We start from the raw sequence: 22,154 nt of genomic DNA on the forward strand, positions 1-22,154 counted from the left end.
AATGTCATCAAAAATGAATTCTACTAAAAAAAAAAAAAATCCTACTGCCTCACCACAAATCTGTATTTCATTTATGTGTGTTTTCTTCCATCCACAACATGGTTTGACCTTATTATAATCATAACGAATTACAGATTCTCTCTTTCTCACTTCGTATTATACGGCAAACATTTCCCATGTCATTATACAGTTTTTCTTCTTTTTTCTTTCAGTTTTCTTTTTTTCCCATTTTTCTTCATGATACAGTTTTAAAGACTTATTTTCAGTTATGCAAGGGAAATTTGAATATAATCTCATAAAAAGTCAAGCAATACAGGTCAAATTATCTTCTACCTCATCCTGGAAATTAAAATATGAGGGAAGTCCTCTGTGACCAGCACCCCCAAATCCACCCATCTCTCCTTTATCTTTCAGGCCTCTTTTTCTGCATTTACCTCTCACCTGTTAAACATTCAGTTTAATTCCTGTTACTAGTTTCTGTCCAGGTCTGTGTAACTTTTAGTCACAGGCCAGTTTAGCATCTTGGGTTTTTAATGAACCTACCTCAGCGCTTCTCAGCCTGGGAATTTTATTTATTTTTAAATATATATTTATTTATTTGGCCGCTCCGGGTCTTAGTTTCGGCACATGGGATCTCTGTTGTGGCATGCAGACTCTCAGCTGCCGCATGCGGGATCTAGTTCCCTGACCAGGGATGGAACCTGGGCCCCCTGCATTGGGAGCTTGGAGCCTTAGCCACTGGACCACCAGGGAAGTCCCACCCTGGAAGCTTTAGAAATATCCATGCCTGGGTTCCAGCCCCAGAGATTGCAGCCTCTCTGGTCTGGGGTACAGCCTGGGCATTGGCATATTTAAAAGCTTCCCAGGTGATTCGTTTTCTTAGCTTTTAAAAACATCGAGGTAAAATTGACACGACATAAAATGAACCGTTTAAAAGTGGACAATTCAGTGGCATGCAGTGCATTCACAGTGCTGTACAACCAACATCTCCATCACCCCAAAAGGAACCCCCGTACCCATTAAACAGTTTCTCCCCCTACCCCCAGCCCTTGGTAACCACTGACCTGCCGTCTGTCTCTATGGATTTGCCTAGCTGGATATTTCATATAAATGGGGCCACGCAATGTGGAACCTTCTGTGTCTGGCTTCTTCCACTGAGCGTCGTGTGTTTGAGGTTTACCCTCATTGTAGCAGGTATGATGGCTGAATAGTATTCTGTTGTGTGGCTGGACTGCGTTTCGTGTATCCACCCATCCATTTCCCGGATGATTCTTAATGTGTGGCCAAGACTGAGAAACGCTGGTCTGACCTCTTCTCTTCAGATTGGAATAATAGTAACTACTTTGCGAGGATGTTGTGGGCTTTAATGGGGCGCTCTTTGTGAAGTACCAGGATGGGTCCAGTAAGGAAACGGTGCTTGGGCTCCGTAGGGGAGCTCCCCAGGGAGAGGGGGAAAGAACATTTATTCTCCCAGCACTGCTGTATGTCAGACATCCCCATATGGGCTCTTGAACCGCATCATTTCATGGTACCTGCAGGCTAGGTACTATTATCTCCTTTAACACACAAGGAAATTGCAGCCCAGAGACGTTAAGACATTTCCCCTATGTCACATAGCAGCTAAGTGATCATACAGGGACTTTCCACCCAGCTGTGCCTGGCTCCGAAGCCCTGCCCTCTCCAGTTCAGGGTGGAAGGCAACCTCCTGTCCTTGTCTCCCTGCCAGCTCAGTTTGGGAGCCCTCCACGTGGAGTTGCCCTCCCCACCCCCATCAAATGCAGTGGCCACGTGGTTATCTAAGTGGCAAGGGTTGGCCACAGAATGGGGATTCTGTTCTCCAGAAAGCGGGCCAAAGGCCCACTTCCCTCTTTTCGTTGAACCAGTGGCAGCTTGCTAGAAATGTCGACTCTTTGAAATTTCCCACAATCTTGAAGGCTGCCTAGCTGACTGCCAGCGCTGTTCCAGACAGTCTAAACGTTATCTCTGAATTTCAGCTGTTCAAAATGACTCCCTTGTCCCTCTGCTGGGCAATGGATAAACAAGTCGTTACACATTCTTACGATGGAATAGTTCTCAACGATAAAAAGGAAGGAACCATTGACCCAGGCAACAGCATGGATGAATCTCACCTGCCTTAAGCTGAGCGAGAAAAGCCAAACTCAAAAGGCTGTGCTGGGGGCGGGGGGGGGGGGGAAGCCTGGAAGGGTTGAGATGACAGCCAAGAATAGTAATGTTAGGCGGGTTCATTATCATTTTCTTCTCACAGAAAACAAGAGCTAATAACTAAGTCCCTGTTCGGCATTCAAAGCACAGTTTCTTTTCACCTAAGAATACACTTGATTTTATGCAATCCGTTCTCTTTAGACATTAAAAAAAAGGTCTGTAGAGCTTCTATGTGATCCCGTTTATATGATGTTCTGGAAAAGGGCAAAGCTATGGGGACAGAGAACAGAGCAGTGGTTACTGGGCTGCGGGGAGGGTTAGGGTACCAGGGGGCAGGAGGGCAAATGGGGGGGGCAGTGATGAACCTTTTATTTATCTTGATTGTGGTGGCAATTATACAACTCTCTCCATTTGTCAAAACTCATAAAAATGTGTAGCAAAAGGGGAAATTTTACTGAATATAAATTAAAAGGAAAATTTAAAACATGAACAGTGAATTAATTGTCCTCTTCAAACGCCTGCCTAGAGGTTTAGGAAGAAAGAAATTAGGCTGCAAGGAGTGAAAGAAAAAGTTCTCCTTTCTTGAGGGCTGTGGGAACTCTGTTTCTTGGGCGTTTGCCCCTGGCCCTGGGGCCCTGGCCCCCGACCCCTGCCTCTCTCTCTCTCTCTCTCTCTCTCTCTCTCATTCAATAGCTGCAGTGCTGGGTGAGAGACAAGGAAAGTTTTGTGGAACCCAGAAATAAATAAATAACTGCCCATCCAGGTCACCACGGCAACCATGACATCACCCTCAGATCCGAGGGGCTGGCACCACGGGTGGCTTGTTGCTGTTTGTTAAAGGAGCAGGGGAGAGGGCAGCCCAGTAACAGGTGGAGGAGACTTGGTTTCCCGCTGGGAAGAAAGGCGTCCATTGCACCCCCTTCACGGTTGGCCTCAGACCCCCACCCCCCCAGCCCTAGTGGAGGGAGCGTAAATTAGCACCGCCTCTTTGGGGGGCTTTTGGGCAGAATCTATCAAAGCTAACACTGTGTGTACCTGTGTCAGTGTCTCCGGGGTTGTGGTAACAAACGAACACACACTTAGCGGCTTAAAATAACGGAAATCTGGTCTCTCTCCATTCTGGAGGCCGGAAGTCCGAAGTCAAGATGTCTGCGGGGTTGGTTCCTTCTGGAGACTTGAGGGAGAGTCTGCTCCAGGCCTCCCTCCCAGCTCCTGGTGGCTGCCAGCATCCGTGGCGTGAAGCTGCATCACTCCAGTCTCTGCCTTTTGTTTTCATTCTGTGTCTCTCCTCTTCTTATAAGGACACCTGTCATATTGGATTAGGGGCTCACCCCCCCGCCTCCAGTATGACCTCATCTTAACTAATTACATCTGCAACGACTCTTTTCAAATAAGTCCCACATTCTCAGGTCTTCGGGGTTAGGACTTCAGCATAGGAATTTTGGGAGGACACAATTCAACCCATAACCCTATGTTTGTTGTTACTGTATTTGCTTTATTGGCATAGATCCAGCAACAGAAGGTACTCAAGAAATGCTACGTGGACGGCCCCTAGCACGGACACAGCATACAGTGGGCACTTAATAAATGCTCTGTGCACTGTGCTGCATTGTGCCCTTTGTTCTGAACCATACACCCATTTCTCATTTGTGTGGGTCTTTATAGTAATAATCGGGTTCCTGGGGTGTGGGGGAAGTTTTTTTGTGTTTCAGTGGAGTTTAACCCCACCTGGTGGACGATTCTTGGCAAAGTCCAAGGTGAACCGTCCACTTACCTGACTCTGAGCCAGCGTGGTCCTGCCTGCTGCCCGAGAGCCAGGTGTTTGCAGATCTCATCTCCCCCACCGCCAGCCTGACCTGAAGACCCCTGCAGAGAGTTTGGTCAGCCAGGTGTGGCCATGTGCCATCCCACCTGGGTGATGTCACTTCCTAACTCTGCCCTGGAGCTTCCCCTCCGTAAACCCGGCATGGTGGTGGCTCTGTGGCTCCATGGTAGCCTGCGGGTACCAGGAGCTCCCGTGAGGATCAGGTGAGAGAATGGGGCGGAGGCAGTGGAGGGGGCTTGGAAGATTCCAAGACACCAGAGCATCAGGAATGCTTATTGTTGGGACTTCCCTGGTGGTCCAGTGGTTAGGACTCCATGCTTCCACTGCAAGGGGCATGGGTTCGATCCCTGGTCCGGGAACAAAGATCCCTCAGGCTGCATGGTGCAACCAAAAAAGAAAAAAAAAAGTTAAGAAAAAAAGGAACGTTCATTGTCAAGATAGAGTCACCTGTCCATTCCACGTGTGGATCTACGCCCAGCGGGAATGAATGCATATGTTCACTACAGTGAACGCTCGTAGCAGAGTTACCATAACATCTCCAAGCTGGAACGTCTGCCTCCAGTAGATGGGATAAATAACTTGTGGTTCACTCACCGGGTGGCATACTCTACTGCAACGAAAACAGCCAATTACTGAGGCTGGCGAAAGCCACGCTGAGCCCAAGGAGCTGGACCCAGAGGGTGTGGGCTGTGTGATCCCACTGATGGGAAGTTCAAGAATAGGCAAAACTAGTCTATGGTGGCAGTGTCAGAGGGGGGTGTCCTTGGGGGGCAGTACCCCTGGGAAGGGGTATAAAGGTGAAATGGAGCAGGACGCTATGGTCCTTGCCGCCCCCCCGCCCCATGTCCTCCGCCTGCCTTTTGTCTGTGGAAAAAATTTGGCCAAAGAATAAGTTTAATCAGAGAAGTGAGAAAATGCAGTAACAGAGGAAGACAGTCAAAGGAGACCAAATAATAATAGTTCAGTCATTAAGCAAAGTCAAGGACCTTTAGTTCCTCCTCAAGGGCTAGAGATAATATTCTGAGCCATATCCTGTGAGCTGTCTTATAGGTACTGAAACCCCACCAGGTGGAAGACGTTAACTACGTGATGACCAGGCTGTAGCCATGACATAAGCTCCCGCAATTCCAAGAATTGGCCCAAAGGAATGGAAACAAACCGACCCTGGAACCGAAGATTAACTGTACCTAGTACAATCGAGATGACGCTGGTCAGACCACTGAGGACCAGTTTCAAGACGACTGTCAGAGCTGACTGCACTGTTCCTGCATGCAGCCCCCTCCCTCTGTCTGTAAAAGCTCTTGCCCCCTGATTGTCGGCGGGGGGTGGAGTCGGCCTTTGGACAGGCGTCCGCCGTCCCCGCCGATTGCCGGCCTCCATAATAAAGCAAGCTTTCCTTTCCTACCAATGCTTTTCTCTCGAGAACTGACTTTCGAGCGGCGAGCGGTCGGACCTGGGTTCAGTAACAAAGGCGCTTTCTAGGGTGTGCAAAAGAGGCTCTGGTGGTCACGTGGGCATGTGTGTACGTCGAAGTCCATCCAGCCGTACCTTGGGGAGCTCTATTGTGTGTCTGTTATGCTTAAAGAAAATTACAAGTAAGAAAAAGAGGATGCTGCAACCCAATATGTATTTATTTATTTTGGCTGTGGCGGCACGCAGCTCGCGGGATCTTAGTTCCCCGACCAGGGATCGAACCCAGACCACTGCAGTGAAAGCACCGAGTCTTAACCGCTGGGCCGCCAGGGAATTCCCTGCAACCCGATATTCAGCAAACACCACTTTGGGGATTAAGCACAAAATGTTGGCAGTGCAAAAAAAGTGTAATGGAAAGAGAGAGGGAGGGAGGGAGGGGAGCGTGAGGGGGAGGGGAGAGGAGGAGGGAAAGGGGATGGGACGGGAGGGGAGGGGGACCCTCTTCCCACCAGCAGGGGCCGAGGTCCTAAGGCCTCCTGGGAATTCTGTGACCCGGGCCGCTCCCGGCTTCCCAAACAAGCTTCCAGGAATTGTGTGTCTCTCTCCAGGTTCATGAACCACCGAGTCCCTGCCCACAGGAGGTACCAGCCCACGGAGTGTGAACATGCCGCCAACTGCGCCACCCATGCTGTGAGTCTTGGGGGGCTGAGAGCCGAAGAGGGGGGCTGGGGACGCAGCCTCTTTGCCCTTGGAGAGATTGTGTTTCCGTTCCATGGCAATGTCCCTGTTCTCAAGTCTTCCGTGGCCCTTGGAAGAGCGTGTGGGATCTCCAGGGAAGGTCATTTGGGGAAATTGGAGGCGCTGAGCGTGCCTCTCTTTTACTTTAAGAACCTTCAGTGGCTCCCTAGTACCTTGTACAGCATCCAGGCTCGGTAGCAAGCTCCCAGATAGGTCTTAGCCTTTGTGTTATGTTGGCCCACCTTCCACTGCCACGATCTTGTCCCCAGGCTCCAGCGCCCTGCTGTTTCCGAAATAGAAGGCATGACCCCGTGCCTTTGCACACGCTCTTCCCTCTGACTGGAATACTTGCCGTCTCCCCCCACCCCAGCCTTGTGTAAGAAATCCTTCTCTGGGCAGTGGTCCTTAACCCTTTGGTGCATGGGCCCCTTTGAGGATTTAATGAAGCTCTAGACCTACTCTGTCCAGCTTGGTAGCCACTGGCCTCATACAACTGAAATGCAGCTTGTCTGAATTGACATGTGCTGTGAGTATAAAATACACACCAGCTTTTAAAGACTTAGCCTGGCAAGAAAAGAATGTAAGGTATCTTCTTAATACTTTTCATATTAATTACACATTGAAATGAAATTTTGGATGTATTGGACCAAGCAAAATATTAAAATTAATTTCACCTATAAATAATTTCCTTTTCAAAATGTGGTGACTACAAAATCTAAAATTACCTGCGCCACCCACGTTATAGTTCTGTTGGCTGGGGCTGCTGTAGAATCTCTCTCCAGAAAAAGTGCTCCTAACACACGAAATTGGGCAAACCCTTGCAGGGACCCTGTACCCCCAGTGCTTCGGCGAGTTCTGAGACTTCTCAGAGGGAACGATGGATAAACCAGGATTCGAAGAGTAGACGTGATAGGGAGGGATGCCTTCTTCACAGAGAACCACAGGTGCATGAAGCGGTGTGCCCTGACCAGGAGGCTGGGGTATCCGTGGACCCAGGGGGTGGGGGGCAGTGGCCAGAGATGCTTCTTGAAGAGAGGAGATCTTGGCTTCCTGTTTTACCACGATATTCTGTAGAGTTATGCTGTCCAGTATGGTAGCCTCTGGTCTCATGTAGCTGTTGGAATTGAAATTGAAACCCATTAAAATGAAAACTTCAAGTCCTCAGTGGTACAAGTCACATTTCAAGTGCTCAGTAGTTGCGTGTGCCTAGTGGCTCCCATACTGGACAGTGCAAATCTAGAATGTTTCCACCATTGTAGGAAGTTCTGTTGGGCAGTCCAGAGTCTATGATGGAGGCTTCCCTCCATCATAGAATTTCTGTTGGACAGTGAAGGTCTGGAACCTTCCCACCATCATGGGAAGTCCCGTTGGACAGTGCAGGTCTGGAGAAAAGGCTCGGATTGCTCAGGGGCTCTGGATTTGCCTGGACCCCACTCCAAAGGCTGGCCCTGCAGCACCTCTCTCCATCCTGCTTCCAGCTCTGGATCATTCCCAGCATCCTCGGCAGCTCCAACCTCTACTTCCTGTCGGACGATGACTGGGAGACCATCTCTGCCTGGATCTACGGCCTCGGCCTCTGTGGGCTCTTCGTGGTGTCCACCGTGTTCCACACGATCTCCTGGAAGAAGAGCCACCTCAGGTGCCTGCCGCCTAGCCCATGGGAGGGGGCGAGTTCCTGGAGGGGTGACCAGGGCTGGGACCCACGGTGGGCTGAGGGGTGAGGCAGGATGCCTCGGGCCACGCTTGGCTGAGCCAGGAGGGGCCCTGGATGGGAGGCCTTGTGCCGTCTTTGCCTCGGGCCAGTGGGGTTGACTCCCACGTGGGCGGACCACCTCACCCTCATTTGCCTCGTTTGCTCACTTCTGTGAGTCCGGAAGAACAAGCCCCTCGCTCCCAGGGTCATTGTGAGGGACCCTCATAATCGTCATGATAATTGCCCCCTTCTGGGCGTCCCCTAGGTTCCAGGCATTCTGCAGATGTCCCTCTGCATCTTTCCAATAATTCTGCGATGTAGGCATTAGAATCCTGGATTTTAATTTTGATTTGTTTTTAATTTTTTAAAAATTGTGATAAATACGCAGGACATAAAATTTACCATCCTAACCATTTTAAGTGTACAGTTCAGTGGTGTTAACTGCACCCACATTGCTGTGCAGCCATCACCAGCATCATCTCCAGAACTTTTCCATCTTCGAAAATTGAAGCTCCGTCCCCACTAAACGCTAACTCCCCATTCCGCCTTCCCCCGCCCCTGGCACCCACCCTTCTACTTTCTGCCTCTATGAATTTGACTGCTCTGTGTACCCCATGTAAGTGGAATCGTATAATATTTATCCTTTCATGAGCCCAGTGTCCTCAGGGTTCATCCGTGTTGTAGCAGGTGTCAGAATCACCTTCCTTTTCAAGGCTGACTCATATTCCACTGTATGGATGCACCACACATTGTTTATCGCTTCATCTGTTGATGGACCCTTGAGACGCTTCTGCCTTTTGTGACTGGCTTCTTTCACTGACCGTGATGTCCCGGGGCTCATCCACGTTGCAGCTTGTAGAATCCCTGTCTTGTGGATGATGACACTGAACCTGGGACGTGACTTGCGCAAGGTCACATAGTTGTGTCCAAGCCAGTGTTGATTCTGGGTTTCCAGGGCCCCCATAAAGTGAGGGGACGCTCTGGTCCATTGTAGCAGCTGCAGTGACCACTGGTCCCCATGTCCAATGCCCCCTCTTGCCCCCAGAAGCCCTGTGACTCTGCTGTATCCCAGCCCCTCCTGTCCCCATTCTTTCCTCTCTGTGGCTCCTGGTTGCTGTAATGAATTACAACACACTGGGGGGCTTGAAACAACAGGAACTTAGCCTCTCATAGTTAGGAGGCCAGAAACCCGAGATCAGTGTATCAGGAGGGCCATGTCTCTACGAGAGGACCCTTCCCTGCCTCTTCCAGCTTCTGGTGGTTCCCATGGTTCCTTGGCTTGTGGCAGCATCACTCCAATCTCTGCCTCTGTCTTCACAGGCCTTCCTCCCCGTGTGCCTCTGTGTCCAACTCTCCCTCTCCTTTTTCTTCTAAAGACAGCGGTCATTGGGTTTGGGGCCCACTTACCAGTGGTGTGACGGTGCTGCCCTTTAGTGTCCTCATCTGTGACGTGGTGGATGAAAAGTATGGTCCCTACCTCCTAGGTGGGATTAAAGAGTTAATGCTCGTAAAGAGCTTGGAACGGTGCTCTGATTATAGAATGTGCTCTGTATGTATCAGCTGCTGTTATTCTTTTTATTTCTAGGAAGACTTGCAGTTAGCCCAGCATCAGATAGAAACACGGCCAAATTTAATGAAGGCTGCAGTCACTAGAAAGAATCACAGTTTGTACTAGTTATCCACTGCTGCGTAACAAATTACCCCGAATCATAGTGGAGGCTTCAAATAACAGTAAACCCTGATTCTTTCTCAAAGCTTCAGAGAGGCAGGAATTTGGGAGCTTAGATGTGTGTTTCTGGTTCAAGGTTGCTGATGTCGTCGTGATGCTGCCCGGGGCTGCCGTCACCTGAAGGCTGGACCTGGGCTGGAGAAGTCACTTCCAAGGTGTCTCCCTCCCAGGCCTGACGTGTCGGTGCTGGATGCTTGGGGGTGCTCAGTCCTTCCCACGTGGACCTCCCCTCGGCCACATGGCTCGTCCCCTCCCAAAGTTAGTGATTCAAGAGAACAAGGCAGAGGCTGTGATATCTTTTATGATCTAGCCTTAGAAACCACACAGCATCATTTCTGCAACCTCCCGTTGGTTCCATATGTTTGCCATATTTGTTGTGGGAGGGGCCGCACATAGGTGTGAGGACCAGAAAGTGGGGCTCCTCAGGTACCATTTTGGAGGCTGGCTACCACGCTGGTCAGAGGGATTGATGACTGTAATTTGCTCTTCAAGGGGAGGTCATAAGGGAAACAGGAACGTTTATGAGCACTTCCTGTTATGCGCTGTGCTGAGTCCTGACCCTCTTCGTCCTCACAGCGACCCCGATAGGTGGCCAGTGTCCTCCCTGTTTTACAGCTGAGGGAGCTGAGACCAGGGAGGGTAAGTAACTTGCTCAAGGCCCTAGTCCCTCTGTGGTAGGGTTGGGATTCGAACCCAGGTCTTATGGCTTCAGAGCCTGGACCTGAACCAGAATGCCAGAACCCAGAGGGTCTTCAGGGGGCACCTAGGTTTGTTGGTTTTGCACTTATTTTTCTTTAATGAAAGGAGAATAGAATAGAATTAATAAACATTTAATTTTCCATATTTTCTTCTGCTTGCTAGACTTCTGTTGAGTGTTTTGTTTTTTGCGGTACGCGGGCCTTTCACTGCTGTGGCCTCTCCCGTTGCGGAGCACAGGCTCCGGACGCACAGGCTCAGCGGCCATGGCTCACGGGCCCAGCCGCTCCGCGGCACGTGGGATCCTCCCGGACCGGGGCACGAACCCGTGTCCCCTGCATCAGCAGGCGGACTCTCAACCACTGTGCCACCAGGGAAGCCCTGAGTATGCATTTTTAAGTTCATTTTTATTTTTATTTTATTTTTTAATTGAAGTATAGTTAATTTACAATGTTGTGTTAGTTAACAGGTACACAGCAAAATGATTCAGTTATACATACATATATATGTATATGTGTTTGTATATATATATTCTTTTCCAGATTCTTTTCCAATATAGGTTATTACAAAGTATTGAGTATAGTTCCCTGTGCTATACAGTAGGTCCTTGAATTTCTTTCATTGTTTAATTGAAGTATAGTTGATGTACAGTATTATATAAGTTACAGGTATACAACGTGGTGATCCACAATTTTTTTAAGGGTTATATTCCATTTATAGTTACTACAAAATACTGGCTATATTCCCTGGATTGTACGATACATCCTTGTAGCTTATTTTATTTTATTATTTATTCATTTAGTGTTTTGGCCATGCTTCCCGGCTTGTGGAATCTTAGTTCCCCGACCAGGGATCGAACCCAGGCCACCACAATGAAAGTGCTGAGTCCTAACCACTGGACCGCCAGGGAATCCCCCTTGTAGCCTATTTTATATGTAATGGTTTGTGCCTCTTCATCCCCTCCCCCGTGTTGCCCCTCCCCCTTTCCCTCTCCACACTGGTAACCACTAGTTTGTCCTCTGTATCTGTGAGTCTGTGTCTCACACTTTTTTTTTTAAGCTGCTGAATTCTTTATCATTTGAAATCTTTCAAAAAGCCCAGTATATAAAACAGAATGCAGACTTTCTCTGATTAAAATATGGGAGGAGGCTGTCAGGGGGAGGAGGGTCCTCGGTGGTACCCCCGAGGTGTCTCCATTCAACTCCTAGGGTGACAGGGAGCCTGGTTGGAAAACCACTGCTCTGGTCACTCACAGATGGGGACACCGAGGCCCAAGGGGTCATGGTGGACGGAGGTGCGTCAGCCCCGAGCCCAGGCTCCCCCAAAGCCCGTTGGTCCAGGGCAGGGCCCGTAACCCGCCTTCTCTGCCACAGGACGGTGGAGCATTGTCTGCACATGTCCGACCGCATGGTCATCTATTTCTTCATCGCGGCCTCCTACGCGCCCTGGTGAGTGTCTCTGCGGGTCCCTGGGAGGGCTGGCGTCCTCTCTTTCCTTTGTTTGAATTTCTTCGTGTTTGGCTGGGTGATGTGTTGGCACAAAAGCGTGTAGGTAAAAAGACACCCACCACCCATTCTCCTTCCTAGAAGCAACTACTTAGTACCAGTTTCCTGTGTATCCTTCCGGACTGCTTTTGTGTAGGAAAGAGCAAACGTGTATGTATGAGTACATGTACAGACACACATTTGCGTATATGCATATGTATATATGCAAATACACACATGCCTATATTTTATATGCTTATATTTATACTTATACTTTCCTACTTTAATACAAAAGGAAGGATACTGTACAAACTGCAGTTTGCTTTCATTCTCTTAGTTGTGGACTTGGGGACATCTTTCTGTATTTGTACCTTGAAGATCTCCCCACTCCTTTTTCTTTCTTTCTTTCTTTTTTTTTTTTTTTTTTTTACAGCAGTATAATGTTCCCTGGCCACCCCTATTGATGAATATTTATGACGTAGGCACTCCCGCTTCCTTTGCTATAACAAACAGGGCTGCAGTGAAAGTCCTTGCTGTTGTACCACTCAGCATAGGTGCTTGGTTCTGTGGGCTCGAATCAGGTGAAATTGTCGAGGCAACCTTTTCTGATCTACAGAAACAGCAGGTTCATATGGCCAAGCCTGATCTTTGCGGGGTAAATTTGAGGATTGGACGGCTGGGGGGCAGGAGTGGGCCTTACTCATTTGGCTAACTGTTGCCAAGTCACCCTGCACAGATTGTACCAGTTTAAACTCCCCCAGCAAGGGACTTCCCTGGTGGCGCAGTGGTTAAGAATCCGCCTGCCAATGCAGGGGACACGGGCTCCAGCCCTGGTCCGGGAAGATCCCACATGCTGCAGAGCCACTAAGTATGTGAGCCACAACTACTGAACCTGCGCTCTAGAGCCTGCGAGCCACAACTACTGATCCTATGTGCCACAACTACTGAAGCCCCCTCACCTAGAGCCCGTGCTCCGCAACAAAGAGAAGCCACCGCAATGAGAAGCCCGTGCACTGCAACGAGGAATAGCCCCTGCTTGCTGCAACTAGAGAAAGCCCGCGCACAGCAGCAAAGACCCAACGCAGCCAAAAATAAATTAATTAATTAAAAAAGAAAAACAAAAAAATAAACTCCCCCAGCAAGTGCCTCAGGGTTTTCGAAAGTTCTGGAATAAAGAAACAGGTCACACGCGAAAAGCCGGGAAGCCTGCAGAGCCCCTGTGAGGGGAGAAGGGCCGTTCCAGTCACACTTGTTGAATGTGTCTGGGTGACCGGGCAGTGCTGGGGGTCAGGACGCTAAGGTTCTGGCTGGCAGAGGGGCTCTGTGACAGGACAGTGACAACACAGTGACACGGGCTTGTGCGCATGCAGCCGTGGAGCTCAGAGGAGGCACCGCCCTGCAGAGGCGGCCTCAGGAGGGCTTCCTGAAGGAGGTGTGCTGCTCTGAGAATCTGCATGTTGGCCTCTGAGGAGGGGGAGCCACAGAGGTTTGTTCCATTTTTGCCTGGGGAATTCCCATTTTTGGCTGTCGTAAACGGGGCGTTCTTTTTTATCATCTCAACTAATAAACGGGTTTTGTCGGTGTGCACAAAAACGACTGCTTTTTTTTTTTTTTTGGTGGTACGCGGGCCTCTCACTGTTGTGACCTCTCCCGTTGCGGAGCACAGGCTCCGGACGCGCAGGCTCAGTGGCCATGGCTCACGGGCCCAGCCACTCCACGGCATGTGGGATCTTCCCGGACCAGGGCACGAACCCGTGTCCCCTGCATCGGCAGGCGGGCTCTCAACCACTGCGCCACCAGGGAAGCCCGACAACTGCTTTTGAAACGTGCCCGGGGGATATGCACAGTGAGTTCCCACACGCTGCAGCCAGCACCCAGGTGGAGAAACAAAACATCTCCAGCCCCTCTCCAGTCCGCTGCCCCCCAGGGGTAACCACAGTCCTGACATCTACCATCATAGGGTAGTTTTGCCTGATTTCTTACCTCATGTTAATGGGATCATCGTTCCTTCGGATCTTGCTTCTTTCGGGCAACATTACGTGGTGAGAGTCGTGGAGTCGTGATTGCAGGAGTCACCGTCCAGTCTGCTTGCTGGACAGTGCTCTGGGCGAATAAATCACAGGTCTCCACCTCCTGTGACCGGCGTTTGAGGGCGATTATTGCTCCACGGTCCTCTGGTCATTGTAGTGCGGGTGTGGTGGTGAACAGGGTACAGACGGGAGCTGCTGGTCTACACTGAGGAGCGGTTGGGGGTTTGAAACAGGATATTGATGTAGTTTTATTTTTTGGACTTAAAGGTGATGCCTTGGGAGCAGGGAGGTGTGAGGAGGCTGGTGCAAGGAACTGGGAGAGAGATTGTGATGGCTGGGGCCCTGGTAGCGGCCTTGGAGTCAAGAAGACGGATAGATGGATGGGTGGGTGGATGGATGGATGGAAAAGACATTTACAGGAAACTGAGTGGACTGAGTGACTGAAGGTGGGGGAGAGGGGATGTAGAGTGGCAGATGCCAGGGTTTCTGGCATCAGCTTTCCCCAGGAAATCAGCGACTCTCGGGAGTGTTAGGAAATCAGCCCTGCTGCCGTCAGCCTGGAGACATCATCAGAGGCAGCCCCGTGCCCAGCTGGGCTTTGCGGGAGGAGGGGACGTGCTTCTGTCCTGCCGACCAGGATGCTTCTGGTTGTCGGATGCCAGGTGGGCAGGCGTATGGAGGCTCCGAGAAGCAGTGTTGGTCCTGGGTGAGGGGCTGCTGCTGGAGTGGGTAGGTGGGAGCCATGGGAGAAGCTGAGAGCAGGGGGGAGAAGCCAGAAGCCGTGGCTGGGCACTCAGTCCACAAGGCCGCCTCCTGATGGCCCCATGTCACCCCCAGGCACCACCTGTAGTTGTTGGGAGCCAGGTGATCTCAGGTTTCTTATTGGATGTTGCCAATTAGAGTAAAGCTAGGTTTTGTGCTCAGCTGCCGTAACTATCCTTGATGTAGATTTCTAGAATAGCCCTCTGACTGTCCCCCGCTTGGCTGATTCAGTGCCTGGATTTCTACTCTTTATCCTTGGCTGTGACCACTTGGGCACCGGCTCTGTGCCCATCCCGTGCTGGTGTCTGAAGATACGGCTGTGAGCAAAGACACAGACTCTCTCTCCTTATGGGATTTACAGTCTCACGGAGGATGCAGACGTTGACTGTCCCAAGGATACTGACACAAGGAGTGAACCACACTGTGCCGTGAAGGAGGGGTACAGGTGCCGAGGTGGGGAGATGTGCCCTGGCTTGCGGGCTTTGTAGGAGGAAGAGTCGGCAGAACTTGGCGGTTGCTTGGATGTGGGGTTGAGAGAGAGAGAATCAGAAGACACAGACGTCATTCACGTGATTCACGAGGCCAGCAGGACCATGTCACGAAGGATGGAAAAAACTGGCAGGATCAAGTGTGACACAGAATCGTCCTTCCCCAGTGCTTCGGAAAACAAACACAGTAGAGTTATAAATATTGAGGTGGGCAAAAGAAAAATCACCATTCTGGAACCAGAGGCCCTCTCTGCAGGAATCTGGAGCGTTTCCATGCAGTTTAGTTGTGCAGACGGCTGCACAGGCTGAAGACAGTCGGCGTGCTGGACAGGAATGCATGTGTGTGGGGCGGGGCACAGGCCTGCACTGTCCGGGGCCCCCGGCTGTGTGCCTAAGCCAACAGCTGGAGAAAACACACAGAGGCCAAAGGCTGGAGGACGCTGGGACCCACAGATGCCTGGCCCTGGAGACACCACCTGTGCCAAGCAGTGGAGAGAAAAGCCCACTTTCTGGGAGCCTGGGGAGAGAGTCACAGGAATCCAGAAGGAAAGAAGGAATTCCTTCTGCAAAGTCTCTCCATCACCCTCTACTGACAGACTTGATGCTGTGCCAGTTGCAAAGGAAGAAATTCATGAGGCCCAGCTCAGTTAAAAACCCAGCCAGCAAAAAGGGTGAATGTAGAGCTGAGAGTCAATACATTAGTAACCAGCCTGGAGGGATACTCACCTTATATTCCTGTCCCCTTTTGGTGGCCAGTTTGAGTGGTTTTCAGGCGTTTCCTACAGGGACTGATGCTGGGATGAATGTCCTTTTCTGTGCCTCTGCTCGCAAAACAGCGTTCCTCTGGCCAGCCCCTGAACTTGGAGTGCCTGGGCCACGGGCTACGTGCCCTTCAGAGTCCGATACATTCTCCAAACAGGCTTTACTTGTTTATATGCCCACTGGCTTGAGATGCCCTTTTCTTTCAGTGCTTGGACATTATCAGTTGTGCTAATTTTGCTCGAATAATTGCCTATTGTTTCAGTTTCCCTTTCTGTCTCTCCACGTGTCCTCCCATGAGAGGCCACATCCCACACATGGAGCCATGGGGACAGGGGTTCTCTGGGGTCGGTGTTCCTGTGACGGGCTGGCTGTGGAGGGCTAGATCCCAGTGCCCGCCTCAGGCTGTGCCCTTGGCTCTCCCTCCCAGGCTGAACCTTCGCGAGCTGGGCCCCTGGGCCTCGCACATGCGATGGCTGGTCTGGATCATGGCCTCTGTGGGCACCATCTATGTCTTCTTCTTCCATGAGCGGTAAGCCAGGGCTTGGGGGAGCGGCCTCAGGTGGGGGGGTGCCTCCATCAGGGCCTCCTCCCTGCCCCCAGTGAGACAAGACCCCAGGATAACCCCAGAAGCATGAGGGCTCAGCTGTGCCTGGCATCCCTGTGTTCAGGTCCATTGATGGCCACCAGGTCCACAGCCCATAGGGTCAATCTGAAGAGTTAAAAAAAAAAAAAAAAGGCATTGTAGGTTCCTAGACCCACTGAATGATGTCAGGTATTACCTGCCTTCCTGAAGCTGTGTTAGCGGATAAGGGGGAGAGGCTCTCAGGGCTGCCCACTTCCTTCCATCCTGCTGAGTGACAAGCTGGGAGTGATTAAGTGTGGGAAAGAAGCAGAGCTAGAGAAGCCAAAGGGAATAACAGACTCCCGGGATCTCCAGGGACAGCAAACAGGTGTCAGCTGGTGCAGCCACTCGGATGGAGAGTGGCTGCTTGGGCCTTGTGCGGAAAGGTGCGGGGATCGAATAGTAATGTCTGCCCTGGGCTGAGCATGGGAAGCACCCATAGGCATGCTACACCCAGCATTTGCAATCCTCAAATGTCATTTCATGGATGTGGAAACCAAGTCTCGAGAGGGAAAGAGACCCTCCCATGGCCACCCAACTCTGCCAGCACCTGCTGGGTGTAGCTGGATGAAATCTGGGCCCAGGAGTGCTGGGCAGAGGGCGGAGTCCCTTTCTCTCATGCTTCCGGCCAGGGTGTCCCCTCCTAACCTGAGCGGGGAGCTATCCCTTGTGGGGAGGCTGTCCTGAGGCCAAGATGGCTTGTCTTCCTGGCAGGTACAAGCTCGTGGAGCTGCTCTGCTACGTCGTCATGGGCTTCTTCCCCGCCCTGGTCATCCTTTCCATGGTAAGTTGCCCCCACCCGGCGTGGGGCCTCCTGTCTGGCTGGAGGGGACTCACAGTGACTCTGGAGATTGTCAGGTTGAACCTTCTCATCTGGCAGACGAGGGAACTGAGGCCCGGGGTCAGCGTGACTTGTGGGCTGAGGCAGGAGAACGTGCAGGTCACCCCAGGGCTCGGCTCCCCGGTTCTACGGCACCTCCTCTCTCTGCTTCACCTCCAATGAGTTCGTTAGTCCCTAGGGGCTCCAGTTTCCGCCTATTTAGGGATCAAGTAAGAAAAACCCATGGACAGTGATTAGAATGGTGCCCGGAGCAGAGTAAGTACCCGATCGCTAAACTAAATCTATAATAATAACATAGGTGGCCATGGAGGCAGAGCCAAGTCTCAGACTTCTGACACCCCCTCTGATGCTTCCACACCCTAAACTGCTTCTTGACACGTGAAGGTTGACCTCTTTACTGTGCGTCCTGAGCCCTTGTGACGTGCAGGAAGCTTGCTCACAGGACCTTACTTCCCCGCCCCAGGCGTCCTTGGAGATGGATGTGACCACCTCCGTTTTATGAACAAGGATGCTCAGGTTCTGAGAGAGCAGGTGACTGATCCAAGGACATGCAGCCCTCAAGGGGCTGAGCTGGGATGTGGCCCCATAACCTCCAACCCCGAGTATCGGGATCTTTGGGCTGCACCACCTCGCCCTGTGAGCAGGAGAGCCTTGCAGGGAGAGGCCTCAGGGCCCCAGCCATGGAAGAGCAGCAGCTTGTGTGGCCGTGGGTGGATCCCCTTTCCTCTCTGAGCCTCAGTTGTCCCTTCTGTCAAATGGGCACAGTCAACTCAGCCTGCTGGTACCTCCCTAGGCCAGGTAACAGTTCCTTACTTTTAAATGATTATTGTTGGCAGGTGTTAAAAATGTATGTAGTCGAGAAGCCACTAGATTGTGAACTTTAAAAGGGTGAATTTTATGGTGTGTCAATTATAGCTAATAAAATTATTTCAAAAGAAGAAAGGACGTATGTCCTATAGATCTTGCTGGAGGAATTTGTGTTTAAATAGATATTTCTTTTTTTCCCCCCAAATTAAAATTGACTGTTACCTGTTTGAAATGACCAATAAATAACTTCTCCTATAAATTTAAATGACATTATATTATATATATTTGAGGCATTGATCTTTGTCTAAATTAATCTCTTATCTATGAGTAGCAGTTTATTTTAAAGTTGAAAATATTTTGAAGTGAAAATTTTCTGAGTGTGTTAGTATCCATACATAGCTCTTAAAGAAAATGTATGTAGTCAAATCTAGCACGTTTTTTTTTTCTTTTTTTTTTTTTAATTTTATGGCTTTACCTTAAGTGTTATGGTTAGGAAGGTCTTCCCTTTCCCAAGTTTATATAAGTTTTTACCTATATTTTCTCCTGTTTCTTTTACGGTTTAACTTTTTTAAACTCTGTATTCCCACCGCCGTTTCTTATGTATATGGTGATTCCTCCCCAAATGATTACGCAGTTATTTATCTACCATTTAAAAATGTTCCTTTCATCATATGTTAGCTTCATATACGTATACGTGGGTCTGTTTCACAAGTTGGCCTATTCTTATACTAGTACCAAACCATGTTACTTATTTTAGCTTTTGTTGCAACTTAATACTTGGCAGTGAAATCTCTCCCCATTCGTTTTCCTACTCAACATTTTCCCTGGGATTTGTATTTATTTTTACAGATTACCTTCCCCCCACCAAGTTTACTTGTTTAAATATGTATGTTTAAGTTGTATCTATTAATTATATAATATCCATCAAATTATGTATTACATAATTTAAATACATATATACATATATTGTAAGTGTATATTTAAATACATACTCACTGCAAAAAATAAGTCCTGTCTGAAAATGTATAAAAGAGCTGAAATCCCCCTCTCACCCCCTCCCCAACGTGATGCCCCAGCTGCAACCACCATTAATGGTTTGTTGTGTATCTGTTACATTTTTTTTTTTTTTTGGCTGCACCACTTGGCTTGCGGGATGTTAGTTCCCTGACCGGAGACTGAACCCTGGCAGTGAAAGCGCTGAGTCCTAACCACTGGACCGCCAGAGAATTCCCTCCATTTTTTATCTATAGGCAAGTCTATGTGGATACGCGGACGTATTGACTTGTTTGTTTTTCTTTTACAAAAATGGGATCACACTGTTCTACACCATGCTTTTCTCACGTGGCATGTTGTCGTGGGCGTGTGTCCATGCCTGTCACATAGTCACCCTGCCTCGTGAGATTGCTGTGAAGATGGCATTAGTTACCTCACGGAAGGCCCCCTGCACTGTGTACAAGGCCTGGCACATAGTAAGCGCTGGGAAGTGTTACTGTAATATGTCCTTAATACTCAGGTATCACCTCTTGAGAACTGGGTGCGTGACTATACATATGTCCAATGAAATACTACGCAGCTGTTCCAAAGACTGGCGTGGATCTCCACGTGGGGATGTAGTCTGATCTCCACAAGACTCTGTCGTGGAACTGATGTCTCAGGACGGCAGGGATGGTGCGAGCTCCCTTTTCTAAAATGATTAGTTCTTCTGCACACGTACATGTATATGAAGTGCAGACCGTAGGTATATCGTGTGTGTCTAGACAATTCTGGAAGGATACCGGCAGACACCGTTACTGGTGGTAAGCAGTGATACCTGCGGGAAGTGGGCTCAGGGAGAGGGGGCAGTGGGCTCTTCTTACTCCCCGTTCCCTCCGTCCCTCCTGTTCTTTGAGCCCCCATAACCAACAAAAACCCAGGTGTTAATAGTGCACACCTCAGAGGGCTGGGACTGCTGCCTTTTTCTTGCTGCACTTCATTTTTCTCTCAAATTTTTCGCCATGAGTATGTATTACTTTAAAAAAGTGTGATAAAATATGCATAGGATTTATGATTTTAACCATTTTTAAGTGTACAATTCAGGGGCATGAAGTACCTTCACCTTGCTGTGCATCCATCACCACGATCCATCCACAGAACTTTCTCATCGTCCCAAACTGAAACTCTGTCCCCGTTACACGCTAACTCCCCTCCCCCACCCTCAGCCCCCAGGAGCCACCCTTCTACTTTTTGACTATGATTTTGACTCCTCCGGGGACCTCCCGTAAATGGAATCCTACAGTATCTGTCCTTTTGTGACCGGCTGACTGCACTTTGCATAACATCCTTGAGGTCCATCCGTGTTGTATCATGTGTCAGAGTTTCCTTCCTTTTTAAGGCTGAATAACATTCCATCGTATAACGTAACGTGAATAACACTTTGTTTATCCATTCTTCTCTTGATGGACACTTGGGTTACTTCCACCTTTTGGCTACTGTGAATAATGCCGCTGTGAACTTGGATGTACAAGTACCTGTTTGAGTCTCTGCTTTCACTTCTTTGGGGATACACCCAGATAGATTGCTTTTTAGAAGAAGATAACAAAGCTAGAAAACATTCTTTGAGGGCTTCCCTGGTGGCGCAGTGGTTGAGAGTCTGCCTGCCGATGCAGGGGACACGGGTTTGTGCCCTGGTCTGGGAAGATCCCACATGCCGCAGAGTGGCTGGGCCCGTGAGCCATGGCCACAGAACCTGTGCTCTGCAACAGGAGAGGCCACAGCAGTGAGAGGCCCGCGTACGGCAAAAAAAAAAAAAACAAAAAACAAACAAACAAAAAAAACATTCTTTGAGATTTTGATAGAAATGTGTTACACTGGAGAATGAATCTGGGGAGAACTGATGACGTCACTGTGTTGACATGCCCCGCCTGGGGCTCTGGGCTGCCTCACCGTCCACACGTCTTCTCGCCTTGGGTGGTGGGGGAATGGCTGGGTGATCCTGGTCTTGCTGGCTGCTCATCTGACCTGTGCTCACCCTTGTCCTTGCCGACAGCCCAACACCGAGGGCATCTGGGAGCTGGTGACCGGAGGGGTCTTCTACTGCTTGGGCACGGTGTTCTTCAAGAGTGACGGGAGGATCCCCTTTGCCCACGCCATCTGGCATCTCTTTGTGGCATTTGGTGCTGGTACCCACTACTATGCCATCTGGAGGTACCTGTATCTGCCCAGCACCCTGCAGGCCAAGGTGTCCAAATGAGGTGGCTCAGCCTGCACAGGACATTTAGGCTTTTGGAGCAGAGCATCACAGGGAGTGCTTCTGTGAACTTGAGCCCAGCGCCCAGCGCCCAGGCCCCCCGTCTTCCCTCCTATGGGTAGAGCTTTTTGATGGGTCCAAGGTTACTTCTGGTGACAGCCAGACCACCCCTTGGGTCCTAGGTGAGAAAGAAAGCATTTAGTCATTTTTACGGAGGAGAAATTAACCCTGTAATGTGTTTCTGTTCTAGACAAATGTTTCCTAATACAACATCGTCAGAAAAGGGGGCAGACGTGGTCCTGGCCAATTGAGGAATGATGGGCCAATATGAGCTTCCTATAAGGTCCTGAGAAATCTATCAGGGAGTCTAGTGGGTTAGTTATACCTGGGTGGCCAGGGCCTCCTTCTCTGCTACCAAAGTCCTGGCTGGGGAATTGTCCCCTGCTCAGGGAAAGTCACCCGGCTTGTAGATCAGGGATGGTGAATATCCACGACTGTGGCAGACATCACCAATCAACTGCAGCGTGGCGTGGTATCAGGATCCTTCCCAAGACTGCTCTGGGAAGCCACTACCAATCGACTTGGCACTCATGATGGCACCTCTTTGCCTTGCTTGCCCCGTGTGCTCTGCCCTGGGGTCATGGCCAGACCAGTTCAGTGTCTCCATGTCAGGGAGCAGGCTTATCCCCTAGAGGGGGCGGTTTGGGCCCGTGGGGGGAGACCGAGTGTACCCAGAGCAGCCCCTGTCGTTCTACCGCACCGTAGCTGGTTCTCAGTGCAGAGGAATGGGTGGTTGGGGATGGGAAAGCTGTCACTTGGCCATTCTTCTCATGCCGAAAAATCCAGAGAAATTATGAGAGCCATTCACTGGGGGT

At 50.1% G+C, this 22,154-nt stretch overlaps 1 protein-coding gene across 1 annotated transcript in view; it reads left to right on the plus strand.

Moving 5' to 3' along the window:
* Window positions 1-21,282, plus strand: part of MMD2 (monocyte to macrophage differentiation associated 2) — a 47,812-nt gene extending 26,530 nt beyond the window's left edge. Inside the window, exons 2-7 of the mRNA XM_032606256.1 lie at window positions 6,010-6,091; window positions 7,618-7,778; window positions 11,631-11,705; window positions 16,211-16,312; window positions 17,120-17,189; window positions 21,079-21,282. Coding sequence (XP_032462147.1) covers window positions 6,010-6,091; window positions 7,618-7,778; window positions 11,631-11,705; window positions 16,211-16,312; window positions 17,120-17,189; window positions 21,079-21,282 — 694 coding nt within the window. The remainder of the gene's footprint in view (window positions 1-6,009; window positions 6,092-7,617; window positions 7,779-11,630; window positions 11,706-16,210; window positions 16,313-17,119; window positions 17,190-21,078) is intronic.
* The last annotated feature ends 872 nt before the right edge of the window (window positions 21,283-22,154 follow it).

Source organism: Phocoena sinus, chromosome 15 (assembly GCF_008692025.1).
Source record: "Phocoena sinus isolate mPhoSin1 chromosome 15, mPhoSin1.pri, whole genome shotgun sequence".
NCBI lineage: Eukaryota > Metazoa > Chordata > Mammalia > Artiodactyla > Phocoenidae > Phocoena > Phocoena sinus.